This window comes from Hyperoodon ampullatus (genome assembly GCF_949752795.1).
Source record: "Hyperoodon ampullatus genome assembly, chromosome: 11".
In the NCBI taxonomy this organism is placed as follows: Eukaryota; Metazoa; Chordata; class Mammalia; order Artiodactyla; family Ziphiidae; genus Hyperoodon; species Hyperoodon ampullatus.
In genome coordinates, this window is record NC_136924.1 from 58,384,769 (window position 1) to 58,400,100 (window position 15,332).

The 15,332-nt window shown below is 40.9% G+C and overlaps 1 protein-coding gene and 1 pseudogene across 3 annotated transcripts in view; both read left to right on the forward strand.

Annotated features, from left to right (window-relative positions):
• Positions 1–11,328, forward strand: part of SP1 (Sp1 transcription factor) — a gene marked incomplete at its 3' end in the record, with an annotated part of 39,241 nt that extends 27,913 nt beyond the window's left edge. For both annotated transcript variants that reach the window (XM_079715389.1, XM_079715390.1), the window contains exons 3-5: positions 6,281–6,449; positions 9,519–9,718; positions 11,015–11,328. In XM_079715389.1, coding sequence (XP_079571515.1) covers positions 6,281–6,449; positions 9,519–9,718; positions 11,015–11,328 — 683 coding nt within the window. The remainder of the gene's footprint in view (positions 1–6,280; positions 6,450–9,518; positions 9,719–11,014) is intronic.
• Positions 9,835–10,894, forward strand: LOC307061009 (actin-related protein 2/3 complex subunit 3-like; annotated as a pseudogene). Its single transcript has one exon. The product of its transcript is annotated as an actin-related protein 2/3 complex subunit 3-like (transcript).
• Positions 11,329–15,332: the final 4,004 nt, after the last annotated feature.

The following is a 15,332-nucleotide window of genomic DNA, read 5'->3' on the forward strand; positions in this document are numbered from 1 at the left end:
TAGATAGATAGATAAATAAATTTTAAAAATTTAAAAATATGCCTAGGGAAATGGACCCAGAATGGCCAACACTGAGACATAGTCTATTAAAACTGGTGGACTTTAAAGAAAAACGACATTTGGGCGTACTAGCAAAAAAAGACCTAATCACTTACAAATGAAGGAAAATGGGTTTTCACTAGACTTTTTGACAGCATGTTTAGTGTTAGAATGCGATGGATTAACATATAAGAGAATCAAGGAAATAAAACAACAACCAAGAATTTTCTGTTCAGACAAATAGACCTCCAAGTATAAAGATCACTAACATGTAAGAATAAAGGAAATAGTGTTCACATGATCCCTCCCTGTGAAATCTACTAGAGCTTCAAATAACTAAAATGACTAGAGGACCAGATTATGGTACCTGAATACTAATTTCCCATGAAAAGAAACTAGGAATACTTGAAGAAATAGCTGATTCTAGATCTAGAGCAGAAAATTAATATCAAACGTGAGACATCTTGTCAAAGAACAAAGGAGCCAACTTGATGTTTCTGTGGCCAAGTGCAGGATAGCTTGAGCATCAGTAAGGATAATAACTGCAGTGGATTGAAGCATCAAATACGTTTAAATCCATGAGTTCATATCAATGCAAAAAAGACTGACTATGGGGGAGTGCTTAAGGGAACTACTTGAGGTGGTGGAAATATTCTGTATTGTGCTTTATTAGTGGTTACATTACTTACTGTATACATTTGTCTAAAGCATAGTTTCTCGACCTCAGCACTATTGACATTTTGATCCAGGTAATTATTTGGAGGGGGAGGAGCAAAGCTGTCCTATGCATTGTAGAATATTTAGCAGCACTAAGATGCCAAACATGAAAATCAAAAATGCCTATATTGTCAGATGTCTCCTGGGGAGTATAATGGTGCCAGTTTGAGAACCCTGGTCTAAACTTACTAAAAGGGTGAATTTTTATTGTATGTGAATTGTATCTCAGGAAACTTGATTTTTAAGAAAAGGAGAACTCATTAGTCACTTTTCTTTCTTTTTTTTTTTTTTGTCGTATGCGGGCCTCTCACTGTTGTGGCCTCTCCCGTCGCGGAACACAGGCTCAGCGGCCATGGCCCATGGGCCCAGCCGCTCCGCGGCATGTGGGATCTTCCCAGACCAGGGCACGAACCCGTGTCCGTTGCATCGGCAGGCGGACTCTCAACCACTGCGCCACCAGGGAAGCCCCGTTAGTCACTTTCTAAGGAGTCTAGGAAACCAACTCATTATTTTAAAAACTACTAATTGACAGAATCAAGCATTTATCCTATCTCTTCTACATTAGACTGTACTTCAAGAGTAACCAAATAGTCAATATAGGGATGGATTTGTGGGTCATTTATATATATCACTCCCAGTTGTCAGTTTTTGTGCCATTAAAGGTATGATTCTTCTATTCCTTTTTCTCTAATTTTCTACCTCTAATATACTTTGTTTGGACTGGGAAACTAGATCAATAAAATTATTATTATTTAGAAATATAAAGGGGAATTCCATGACAGTCCAGGGGTTAGGAATTTCACTGCTGAGAGCTTGGGTTCAATCCCTGGATCCTTATGTATTGTGAATCATCTATTTCCGTTACTAGAGATTTTTTTTTTTTTTTTAATGCAGCACCGGGTCTTAGTTGCAACACATGGGGTCTTAGTTGCAGCATGTGGGCTCTTAGTTGTGGAATGCGGGATCTAGTTCCCCGACCAGGGATCTAACCCGGGCCCCCAACATTGGGAGCACAGAGTCTTACCCACTGGACCACCAGGGAAGTCCTTAGAGATGTTTTTATTTCTTGATTTGGGGCCATATTCTGGATACCTGTTCCTCACGCATAAGTGGTGTTACCAGTATTCTGTTTCAACATGGCTGAAAAGACACAAACACTTTGTGGTCTGAGATATGCTTCTTTGAATTAACTCTGTTGTGTAAATTGAAACATATTCAGAAAACCCAGTGTGTGTTTAATATAGGTATAGTTTTAAAGTTTTAGTCTTACTGTATTAATACTTACTGAATTAAAGTTAAAGAACACAGTGTTCCCAAAATCATTTCAGAAAGCAGATAAATAGGGAAGTGTATGGGAACCACCCTTCTGAAAATTACTGAGGAGGTTCTTATTTCATCTTATTTTAGTATTACCCAAGTTTTTTCTCAGAGAAGAATAGGGTGTTTGACTTACCATGTGGTGGTCTTGAAAGTTCATGACTTCAGCACACTTCTTCACTTCGAGGAAACTAAAAAAGTGAGTAACTGCCATAGCTATTTCAGAAACTGATGCTAGAGGCAACCACTGGGTTGGGCAAGACTGTCATTAAACTGTGCCTTTGGTTTACTAGTTATTTTAATCATGGAAAGGAAAATCTTTAATTTATTTCATTGCTTAACCAGTGCCACATTTTAAGATAAACTGTTCTTTTTCTAAAACTGTTATTAAAAGAGACAGGAAACAGATTTTGGTCTGATGTTGATGCTTTGTTGACATTTTATCCGTTCTTTTTGTTAAATGAAATTCAAAATTGTTCATTTTATCTAAGCCCATTCTCAGTTTTCTTATTTTAAAAAAATTTGAAATCATTGTGGGGGTCCAGGAGGATGTTAATTTTTGACTGTCCATTTCGTAAGAATTTGAAAAGAGGGTTAGAGATTTAGTTTTAGTAGTCCTGATATCTAAGTATTTCTTTGTGTCCCTATTTAGTGTATTATGCCTATCTTGAATATTCTTCTTCTTTTTTTTTTTTTTTCTTTTCGGTACGCGGGCCTCTCCCGTTACGGAGCACAGGCTCCGGACGCACAAGCTCAGCGGCCACGGCTCACGGGCCCAGCCGCTCCGCGGCATGTGGGATCTTCCCAGACCAGGGCACGAACCCGCATCCCCTGCATCGGCAGGCGGACTCCCAACCACTGCGCCACCAGGGAAGCCCTGGAATATTACTCTTATGTTTCAATAAAATGGAGAAAGATTTGCCTCTTTCCAGTTGATTGGGACAAGGGAGAACTTTGGGGATTAATGGATTGCTTCTCAAATTTTAATGGAGTTAGGTTAGCTTGGAAAATAGATCAAAGAAGATGATCTGCTGATATACACCATAGTTTTGTCTTATTTCTAAAGACCTATTATAGATAGCTGGATCTACAGTTTTATAAATTTCTCTTCTGAAGGTAATTTTTGGTAGGTAACCACTGGCATTACTAACTAGCATCCTGTCTTGTCTGCTGAGCTATTTGGCTTATTTTAAAGGATAAATTCTCCATCCCCACTAGGGGGAGTTTCCACTCAGTAACACATACAATTTTAAGGTGGAATGATTACATGAAATACTGGTGTATCTTATTCCATGCTTTCTCACTATCTTTTTTCCACAAGATATTTTCCTAATAGTAATAGCTACAATGTATTGAATGTTTGCTATGTGACAGATACTATGCTAAGCGCCTTACGTGTATTATTTCATTTGTTTTTCACAATAACTTTGAGATTAATATTTCATCCCAATTTTACTGATGGAGAAATTGATAACTAGAGAGGTTACTTGATCACTGCCAGAAAAGCTAATCAAATCATAGTGTAGGGGCTCTTATCTAGGGTCTGTCTTACTTCAAAACTTGTTCTTAACCTGTACTCCAGTACTTCCCAGTTTTAGTTCTGCCAGCATCATGAAAATCTCAAAATATTCAAATTAAATTTATTTTAATGCAATAAGCTGGTGCTTAGAAGTGGTAGAGTGAGAAAGAAAGTACAAAGAGAGCTGCTTATTGGGCTTCCCTGGTGGCGCAGTGGTTGAGAGTCAGCCTGCCGATTCAGGGGGCGCGGGTTCGTGCCCCGGTCCGGGAGGATCCCGCGTGCCGCGGGGCGGCTGGGCCCGTGAGCCGTGGCCACTGGGCATGCGCGTCCGGAGCCTGTGCTCCGCAACGGGAGAGGCCACAACAGTGAGAGGCCCGCATAACGAGAAAAAAAAAAGAGAGCTGCTTATTTGGTATTGTGACTCGAAATTACGTTGATGAGCTGAAAAGAGTTGAAATTAGGTACAGAAGTAAAGTCAAGAGCCTAGGTTTCTAGATGTTAAGTCTGACCTACCCCATTTATTTAGTTTCCTTCTTTATAAAATAGATAAAACAAAGTTGGCCATTTCAACACTCTCCATTTATTGGAATCTTAAATATGGATAGAGTCATTAACTTATTTACAAGGTGCTTTCATAGGTGAATGCTTATGATAGATTTGAAAGCTTGAAAAGAATGTTATGTATTCCTTTAAAACATTGCTTCTGTCTATTGGCCTAGAGAGGCAGTGTTTGAAAATGTCAAGTGTGACCCATTAGTAACTCATAAAATCGATATACTGGGTCATGACCAGCATTAAGGAAAAAAAATTTAAATAGAGTCTAGAAAATTTCAGAATACCCTGCTTATCATAAGGGTAAGCATTTTTTTGTGAAACTTGTTTCAGTTACATGTTTATGTACTAGGTCACAGTGTCGTATATATATTTTTTAACTGTGGGTTGCAAGTTTAAAAAGTTTGAGAAACACTGGCCTGGAGCTTTGTAGCATTTCTCTATTTTAATTTAACCAGGACAGAAATTATAGTGATTCAGACAGATTTATCTTTATTTTTAATTTATTTTTAAAAAAATAATTTTAGTTATTTTTGGCTGCTTTGGGACTGTTGCTACACGTGGGCTTTCTCTAGTTGCGGCATGCGGGGGCTGCTCTTCATTGTGGTGCATGGGTTTCTCATTGTGTGGCTTCTCTTGTTGCAGAGCACAGGATCTAGGTACACGGGCTTCAGTAGTTGGGGCACATGGGCTCAGTAGTTGGGGCTCGCAGACTCTAGAGTGCAGGCTCAGTAACTGTGGCGCACGGCCTTAGTTGCTCCACGGCATGTGGGATCTTTCCAGACCAGGGATTGAACCCGTGTCCCCTGCATTGCCAGGTGGATTCTTAACCACTCTGCTACCAGGGAAGTCCACAAGTTTATCTTTAAAAGGAAATGACATCAAGTAACATAATAGATTGTGTGCACGATATTTTCTTCCTTTTTGTAGCATTCTGAAAAGCATCCAATCCCAAACCGAAACTTTCCTGGATGTATATCTAGCTACACAGAATTAACTTAGAGGACCTTCCGTGGCAGTTCAGTGGTTAAGACTGTGCTTCCACTGCAAGGGGTGTGGGTTCAATCCCTGGTTGGGGAACTAAGATTCTATCATGCTGTGCAGCATGGCCGAAAGAAAAAAAAGAAAAAGAATTAACTTTGACCTCAGCTCTTTCCTTTTCTCTTTGTGTTAAAATTTATAATGTACATGTACTGTTTCCCGCTGAATATTCTGCACAATTTTTTGCTCATTTTAGGAAGTTTCCTCTTTCCGGTTTTGTATGTTTTCTAGTTTGGAATCCCTTAAAGTCTTATTTTTAGTCACTTCCATTTGGTTGGTTCCATAGCACTTTAGTTCTGGGAATGAATAAGAGGTTTGTTCTACATCTTTCTATAACAGTACAGAACTTTATCTCATTCTTTTTAATGCATGTATAGTAGTCCATTGCATAAGTTTATCGTAATTTACTTAACTAGTTCCTCAGTGGTGTACATTTTGATTTTTTCCAGTTTTTTGTTGTTATAAAGCTACAGAAAACATTACTGTCAGATATCTTTGTGTACTCATGAATATATCCATAGGACATTGCTGATTCAAAGTGAAATTTCTTTGAAGATGTGCACTTAAATTTTTAATAATATTGCCAAATTGGCCTTCAAAAAAGTTGTACTGGGAATTCCCTGGTGGTCCAGTGGTTAGGACTCTGCACACTTTCACTGCTGAGGGTGCAGGTTCAGTCCCTGGTTGGGGAACTAATATCCTGCAAGCTGCACGGCACAGCCAAAAAAAAAAAAAAAAAAGAGTTTGTACTAATTTATCACCACCTGTATATAAAAATGCCTGTTTCCCTGTATCCTTGCCAATTCTGTGCATTATTAGAGTTTTAACTTTTTGTAACCTGGTAGGTGAAAAATTACAAGTCTATTATAAATAGAGTTGCATTTTAAAAATTGAGTGAGAATGAGCATGTTTTCATAGACTTATTGGCTCTTTCTCTCTTCAACTCTGATTCTTGAGATTTCAAGTATGGGCAGTGAATGTGACTTCAAAGTTTTGAAGAAATGGTGCTGTAAAAGTGAAGTGTCACTGAGATGCCTGCGGCTGTGATGACCTCCCTTACTTCCCACCTTGACCCTTTTACTCTCTTAATTTCAGGTGATCATGGAGCTCAGCTTGGCCTCCATGGGGCTGGTGGTGATGGAATACATGATGACCCAACAGGTGGAGAGGAAGGAGAGAACAGCCCAGATCCCCAACCCCAAGCTGGTCGGAGGACCCGGCGGGAAGCATGCACCTGCCCCTACTGTAAAGATAGTGAAGGAAGGTAAGTTGACTCAGCCAATTTCTTAAGAGTATAAAGAAGAAAAATTAATAGACTTGGAGGTAAAAAGAAAGGGTTGTTTTAAAAAATTTTTAAGTGTTGGCAGTGTTGCAAAGGGATCAGAGACAGTACAGTGCTTTTGATTAGATTATATATGGGGTCTTGGTTCCAGCTCTGATCCTTTTCAACTCTTTTTTTTTTTTTTAAATAAATTTATTTATTTTATTTATTTATTTTTGGCTGTGTTGGGTCTTCTTTGCTGCATGCGGGCTTTCTCTAGTTGTGGCGAGTGGGGTTTACTCTTGTTGTGGTGCACAGGCTTCTCATTGCGGTGGCTTCTCTTGTTGAGCATGGGCTCTAGGTGCACGGGCTTCAGTAGTTGTGGCTCACGGGCTCTAGAGCACAGGTTCAGTAGTTGTGGCGCACGGGCTTAGTTGCTCCGCGGCATGTGGGATCTTCCTGGACCAGGGCTCGAACCCGAGTCCCCTGCATTGGCAGGCGGATGCTTAACCACTGCTCCACCAGGGAAGTCCCCTAACAAGATAGCTTATAAAACAGCCTGGCAAAGAAAAAGAAACATACCTACTGTAATGATTTTTTACAGTGGCTGTGTGAAAATCGTGAGTTTTCCATAATCTTTTTTTCTCCCAAAATAGATAAAAATACTTATTCTGAGTAGAAAATTCTTCCATCAAGGAATCTAATATGTCCTACAGAACAGAATTCTGAAAAATTTTCTTATTAGTGTACTGGCTATTCAGTATTATCTCTGGAGAGCTCCAAGTTACTTTCTTTTTTTCAAGTCACTGATTTTGAAAGAGAATAGAAAGTCACATCGTTTTTTATAAATTTATTTATTTATTGGCTGCATTGGGTCTTTTTTTTTTTTTAATAAATTTATTTTTGTCTGCATTGGGTCTTCGTTGCTGTGCATGGGCTTTTCTCTAGTTGCGGCAAGCGGGGGCTACTCTTCGTTGTGGTGCACAGGCTTCTCATCGCGGTGGCTTCTCTTGTGGCAGAGCACGGGCTCTAGGCACGCGGTCTTCAGTAGTTGTGGCGTATGGGCTTAGTTGCTCCGCGGCATGTGTGATCTTCCCGGACCAGGGTTTGAACCCATGTCCCCTGCAATGGCAGGCGGATTCTTAACCACTGTGCCACCAGGGAAGCCCCTGCCTTGGGTCTTCGTTGCTGCACGGGGTATTTCTCTAGTTACAGCGAGCGGGGGCTACTCTTCATTGCGGTGTGCGGGCTTCTCATTGCAGTGGCTTTTCTTGTTGTGGAGCACAGGCTCCAGGCATGCAGGCTTCAGTAGTTGTGGCTCGCGGGCTCTATAGCACTGGCTCAGTAGTTGTGGCACACGGGCTTAGTTGCTCCGCAGCATGTGGGGTCTTCCTGGACCAGGACTCGAACCCATGTCCCCTGCAGTGGCAGGCGGATTCTTAACCACTGCACCATCATGGAAGCCCAAAAGTCACATAGTTTTTTAAATGCCTTTGAAAAAAATCTGTTAAAGTTTTGTTCCATTAAAAATAAGCACAGGGCTTCCCTGGTGGCAGAGTGGTTGAGAGTCCGCCTGCCGAAGCAGGGAACACGGGTTCGTGCCCCGGTCTGGGAGGATCCCACATGCCACGGAGCGGCTAGGCCCGTGAGCCATGGCCACTGAGCCTTTACGTCCGGAGCATGTGCTCCGCAACGGGAGAGGCCACAACAGTGAGAGGCCCGCGTACCGCAAAAATAAATAAGTAAGTAAGTAAGTAAGTAAGTAAGTAAAGTGAGTAAATAAATAAATAGCTAGCTAGCTAGCTAGCAAGCACAAAAATAAGAAATGTACCAAAACAAGAAATAATTTGAATTCTTTGTGGGTTACCCTATATTACAGGAAAAACCTGAATCAAAAGCACTTGAGTACAATAGAGTTTCCCTCTCACAAAACTTAAAGTGGATTTAAGTTTTTGAGGGAAATTCTGTGATTTCTACCTAAGTATGATTTCATTTCTGTTATGGTTGGTTCCCCCCTCCCCATGCCCCACTAGTATGTGCTGTTAAAACCCAAGAAAAATCCCTCTTGGAAATCTCCCCAGTGCCCACTAATGGTTCACATATGGTACAAATTGGTTTGGCAAAAACATTTCAAAGCTGATTTCCTGAGAGGAGCTTAGGATTTGCTCCATATAGGGAATATTTTTTTTACATACCTTGAATTAGTTAGGGTCCTTATTTCCCCTTTCAACTTTTATCCATCCCATCGTCCTTTTCCACTGAAGTCTCTGATATTGCTCTGTCTTTTCAGTTTTTTTTTTTAATTATTTTTGACTGCCTTGGGTCTTGGTTGCTGCACAGGCTTTCTCTAGTTGTGGTGAGCAGGGGCTACTCTTCATTGCGGTGCGTGGGCTTCTCATAACAGTGGATTCTCTTGTTGCGGAGCACGGGCTCTCAGCACATGGGCTTCAGTAGCTGTGGCTTGTGGGCTGTAGAGCACAGGCTCAGTAGTTGTGGCGCACGGGTTTAGTTCCTCCGCGGCACATGGGATCTTCCTGGACCAGGGCTCGAACCCGTGTCCCCTGCATTGGCAGGTGGATTCTTAACTAGTGTGCCACCAGGGAAGCCCTCTTTTCAGCTTTTAATCTTTACTGTTTGGCTCTTGACCTTTATTCTAGGAGAAAAGTTCTATAGTTGTAAAATATTATGTTTTCTTTAAAGTTCTCCACCAAGTGTGTAAATGGAGAGATGCATTGTTCATTAAGTAAGTTCCCAGCCAAAAATATCACCATGTCACCATATTCACAGTAGTTCTCATGGAAAATGCTTGTATTGAGACTTAACTTTCAGAAAAATATAAGAAAATTCCTCTCACATTTCACAAGTCACCTTGAAAATGATTATCTCTTCAAACATCAAACATCCGAGTCAACTAAAGATTTATCTTTTGATACTAAAGAGAGGGCTTTTTTTTAAAAAAAAATAAAAGTTTGGATTAGTTTTGAGTGGATCCAGTAATTATGATGGATACTTTGTGATTTTTTAATTTTTGTCTCTAGAATGAATGATGAATAGTTGTGTTCTCACTTCCAGGGGCTCTGGGGATCCTGGCAAGAAGAAACAGCACATTTGCCATATGCAAGGCTGTGGCAAAGTATATGGCAAGACCTCACACCTACGGGCGCACTTGCGCTGGCATACAGGCGAGAGGCCATTCATGTGTACCTGGTCATACTGTGGGAAGCGCTTCACACGTTCGGACGAGTTACAGAGGCACAAACGCACACACACAGGTGAGCAGGAACTTGGGGAACAAGAGGTAGTAATAGACCAGAATAAAAAGACACAAAATAGCGCCGTGCTGTAACCTGATCCTCCTCATTGGGGTTGAAACCTGGGTGCCTCCAATATGCCGGCTTACCACTCTTCCCTCATGGACCCTGACACCACACTCATTGGAAACATGGCACTGTTGCCTGTCAGAAGTCAGTTCAAAGGACCCACTCCTAGAGAGACAAAAGATACAGATATTGTGGATGAAGCTATCTATTACTTCAAGGCCAATGTCTTCTTCAAAAACTATGAAATTAAGAATGAAGCTGATAGGATCTTGATATATATAACTCTCTACATTTCTGAGTGTCTAAAGAAACTCAGAAAATTGCAATTCTAAAAGCCAAGGGGAGAAAGAAATGTATACACTGGGAATCATTAATTTTCCCCTTCCTGGAGAGCCTGGTTTTCCACTTAATGCAATTTACGCCAAACCTGCAAACAAACAGGAAGATGAAGTGATGAGGGCCTACTTAAAACAGCTGAGGCAAGAGACTGGACTGAGACTTTGTGAGAAAGTTTTTGACCCTCAGGATGATAAACCCAGCAAGTGGCGGACTCGCTTTGCGAAGAAACAGTTCATGAACAAGAGTCTTTCAGGACCTGGACAGTAAAGGGAGCCTTGGGCAGACACTGTCTCCACAGCTATGGGCAGCATTTACAGCAAGATGTACACAGTTCTTTGCCTTTATTTTGTAAAGTTTTATACAGAGGAGAGAAGAGAGTATGTCTTTACTAAAAGAGCTCTTTATCAAGAATTTGGGGTTGGGGGCTGATTTGAAATTTCCGCAGTATTAAGCTGATGCTTAATGAGTAATAATAAAGAAATTTCTCACATTTCAAGTCAAAAAAAGAAAAAGAAAAAATATATCTATGAAATAACTAAAATTTCTGAGCAACTTATGTTTGAAACTGAATGTATGGATCATGAATGGAATTGGAGTTAATCTGGAAAACCCTTAAGAAGGAAGGAGCTAGCTTTTGAGTGGGATTTTGAAGGTCCTGCCTTACTTTTCTGCTATACTCCTTCCTTTCTGAGTACTCCCCAGCCTTTACTTATTTTTTGTTCCCCCAAAAGGCAAAAGATAGTCACCAGGTTTTTCTTGTTTGTAGTCACCTTCTAGGACTAGCTTTTTTTTTTTCCTTCTAGGACTAGCTTTATTCTGCCTTATATAGTTTGAAAGCAGTGAATTGGACAAGGTACCACTACATCCTGAGATGTGAGTTTCTCATCTTCTTTCTCTTCCTTTACCTAGGTGAGAAGAAATTTGCCTGCCCTGAGTGTCCCAAGCGCTTCATGAGGAGTGACCACCTGTCAAAGCATATTAAGACCCACCAGAATAAGAAGGGAGGCCCAGGTGTAGCCCTAAGTGTGGGCACTTTGCCCCTGGACAGTGGGGCAGGTTCAGAAGGCAGCGGCACTGCCACCCCTTCGGCCCTCATCACCACCAACATGGTAGCCATGGAGGCCATCTGTCCAGAGGGTATTGCCCGTCTTGCCAACAGTGGCATCAATGTCATGCAGGTGGCAGATCTGCAGTCCATTAATATCAGTGGCAATGGCTTCTGAGATCAGGCACCCGGGGCCAGAGACATATGGGCCATACCCATCAACCCTGGGATGCAAGGTAGCATGGGTCCAAGAGACATGTGGGAGAGAGAGCCATGAGGCATTAAAAATGCATGGTGGTGGGAAGAATTGGGGGAGGGATACAAGAGAAGAGATGGGGTCCTGGCATCCACCTGTATCATCAGTACCTCCTTGAAGTGGGAAACATTAGTGAAAATTCTGTTGGTGCCACCCTTTGATGCGCATTTATGACCCCAAACAGTTTCTTAACACTTCTTACCCCAGCCTCCACTTCCTGCATTTCCCTTCTCAGCTCCCCCATGATGGATCCCCCCCCTTCCTAAAGCCATCATGCCTTGATAAATATATATGATCATTGAAATACTTTTTAACAAAAAACAGATTCTATATTATATATATATATATATATATATAAAAGATATATAGAGATGCATTTGCAGGGGTTGGCTGGGAGGAGGAAGGAGACCATTCTGTGACCAAAATAACTTGGTCATTTTTTTTTTATATTGCCTTATTTCCTTATGGCTGAGCCTTGTTGTGACACATCAAGATTTTCTATAGATGTTGTCTTGGCTTCCCACCAGATTAAGCATTTATATGCTCTGCTTTTAGTTTATATATACATACATAATATTTTCCTTTCTTAATTTTGTCTTTTAATTTGGGATCAGCTTCTTGCACTCCTTCCTTGACTCAACCATTTCTGTCTCCCCTTCTCTCACCTGATCGCTTCATGCTTTGTTTTTGGTAGTGGTCCCTGGATGAGGCACTTCTGTCATTCTTTTAAAGTCCTTAGTCCCAGCAGCAGAATAGAGAAGCCTTGAAGCTCAGGCAAATGCTTGAGGTAGCTGTGAAGAGAGTGTTCAAAATACTACTGACGCAGGCACCCTCTTGGCGCTGGAGAGTCAAAGGCACCTCTCTCTTCATTAGCGGCTCTAAACATCAAGAATCAGAAGTCCTTCTATGGAATTGTACAAGAGACCCTTTGAAGGTTATAATCTGGGATCAGTTTACATAAACTGTGAAAAGATGGTCAAATAATAGGTAGGGGCTTTCAATAGGAAAATGATGTGCTCAGAAGCGGAAGTGACTCAAGTAGTCCAGTTCAGGAGTTAGTAGATTATTTGGACCTTTATACAACTGTCTTCCAAGGTAGCTCTCAGCTTTGATGTGTGGGCTTCTGAGTTCACATTCTGAAAGGAAATACACTTCCTCTTTTGAACGTCCCCGGTAGTTTCTTTCCCATTATGTTATTAAGGTGCATCAGCCAGTGAACCTGTTCTGGGTTTCCATTCTGCAAAACTCCAGAGCACGGACCAGTGGCAAGGCAGTGGTTCTTTGATCTTTTCCCTTAACTCTTCCTTGGGTGGTTCCTAAGGGGAAAGGAAGCACACACCATCATGGGAATGATAGCCCAGAACAAAAAAGAAATCTTGTCTTACCACTGTGGTTTATAGGAGAGATCAGGAAAAACCATCCTGCTTTCTCCGTGGCCTGATTGCTGAAGAGACTGATCCAAAAATTATAGCGGCAGGGAACTCTTAGTGCATTTGGCACTGAGATTTAAATGCAACCAGAGTTGTCCTCAAGGCCCAGCCATTAAAACATTGTCTCTCTCGACCTTCTGGTATCTTGTCAGAGAGCTTTTCACTGTGAGGAAGTGTGGAAATGGCTGTGTGTATGTGTGTAATCTGTTAGGTTGGGGATAGGTTTTCTGTTAGCCAATACTATAAGAGACCTGCAATAAAAAATTACCCTAATCTGATAGAAAGTGAAGTGTTTGTGTATGACTGTGTGTGAATGTGTGTTTGTGCCTGTATATATCTACACGCAGATGAGAAATTAATATTTGAAATTGTTGGAAAATAAATTCAGATCAAATGCCTTTCATGCCCATTACCTAGAAATCTATCTTAAAACCTGGGTATGTTCCTGAGGTCATTTCTTTGCTTTTGCTAAATTAGTTACAATTATGAATGGGAGATATTCTACTGCACTTTTAAAAGAAGAAACTATTTTTGTGTTTGAAAGTGAAACCAACATCCAGATCTATAGCAGAGTCCTAGTTCCTTTCATGAATCTATTTACCTTGACTACAAATAGATGATCCTATAATTCTACTATATATTTTATATAAAATCTATCCAAATTAGGGTTTGGGTAAGTTTGTGTTGTTGTTTAACCTGAAATACAATAACTTAACATTCTAAACAAAAGTTTACTCCATTTGGTCCTTTCTCTGCAGACTTAATACTGTTTTTAACACAGGAAGTATTGCAAGGAACTTTTCCCCAGATCAAATTCTATTAATAACTGAAGTAGAAGTTATCCATGCCCAGCCACTTATCGCACCCTTTGTTCCCTCTGAAAGGCAGAACTCAGAACCTGTTACTTTATGTGTGTAATCATGTTCATAGGCATCTTCTGGAGGAAAGGGGCAGGATAACTCACTGAAGTGTGTAGTATTTCGCTAGAGCATTTCAAGGAATGGAATCTTCCCCAGTATGAAGTTATTAGATATAAACTAGCTTAATGATGCTGAAGCCTACAAGCTTTTAGAAGGTTATTTGATGATGTTTTTCTTTGGAATGGAATGCTGGTTTACCCTCAACTCCATTCATTAGCACGAGTGAATTTATATCCAGTTCTTTTCCACTTGCCCTATTTCCTCACCACGGAAGCTCCAGATCCAGTATCTTGTTTGGCCCTAAAACTGAAGCAGCTTCTGCTTTTGTCTCCCAGCAGCAGTTAAGTCACTCAGTCTTTTCCACAGGAAGTTAGGAGCCCACATTCCTTGAGTCAGGAGTTTATTGATGAAAGTCCCTTTCCCTGAAATTTTTGCCAGAAGAAATTAATGTAGCTGACAGGCTATTGATTCTAAATTTTTTTCAAGAGTTGCTTTTTTATTTAACTTTTTAATGACCAAACCTTGTGGGGTGGGGGGGTGCCCAGAGGAGTGGTAATATTATTCCCTTGTCCGTTCAGGTTGCCCAGTCACATTTATCTGCTTATCATTTGACTGTCTGACTTTTTACCGAGAGCAGTAACAACCCACACCATCTTCCTTCAGGGACTTCCCAGCTGGCACCCTGTTTGTGGGTGCAATGCAGAATGCAATTTAACAGACATTTCTCAGAGTTCAGAATAGATAGAAGAACTCTTGATCCCAGAAAGTATAGACTGAAGTGTGGGGTAAAGATTATGATTGGGGGAGGGTTAGAGACAAAGGCTGTAAATTACTATGGCTGATTGATTTTATTTCTACTATATACATATATATATATTTTTTGCTTTTGTATATCCTATATAGGAAACTAAGCATTGTATTTTTTTAACAAATCTGAGAAAGCACTATGAACTGCAGATGTTTGACTTCAGAATATATTTTGTATTGTTAATAGCTTCACATTGTGTGAATACTGGAAGCTGCAGATCTTTGCTAGGACGCAATAAATTTATATACCTTTTGAGGGGTTCTTCTGAGGGTATTAATCAGGCCCCTCTTGTGCTTTGGGGGAGCCCTGGTGCTAGTTCCTTAAAGTTTTCATTCAATTGTAAGTACCCTGATGCCTTTTGGACCTTGGGATCAGATCAAAGGAGTTCTGATCCAGGTACCAAGGAAATGAGGATAGTCTAGCTGCCTCAAGTGAGGGGCCCTTTGCATAACTCTCCTTTCCCCTTTTCAAAGCTGAGTAGCCTGTTGGAGTTGGGAGGAGAAATGTGAAATCTCAGAGTTTCATCTCCCTTAGAAGAGAGCCAGTAACTTATGTGCAAGGATGAAAGGTGGCAGCAGTAGCTTTGGGGAAAGGGAGGAGGATATGGCACTTCTCCAATCCCGGAAAACATTGCTTTTGAAAACTGCTGATAAAGTATGGGTAGGTTATTACTTTTGTTTAGGAGCCTGTGTGCTCTCTGGTGCCTCTCTTGGCTCTACTCCTGGGGTACAGACCTCATCTAGGAGGATGAGCAGACCAGCTTTGAGG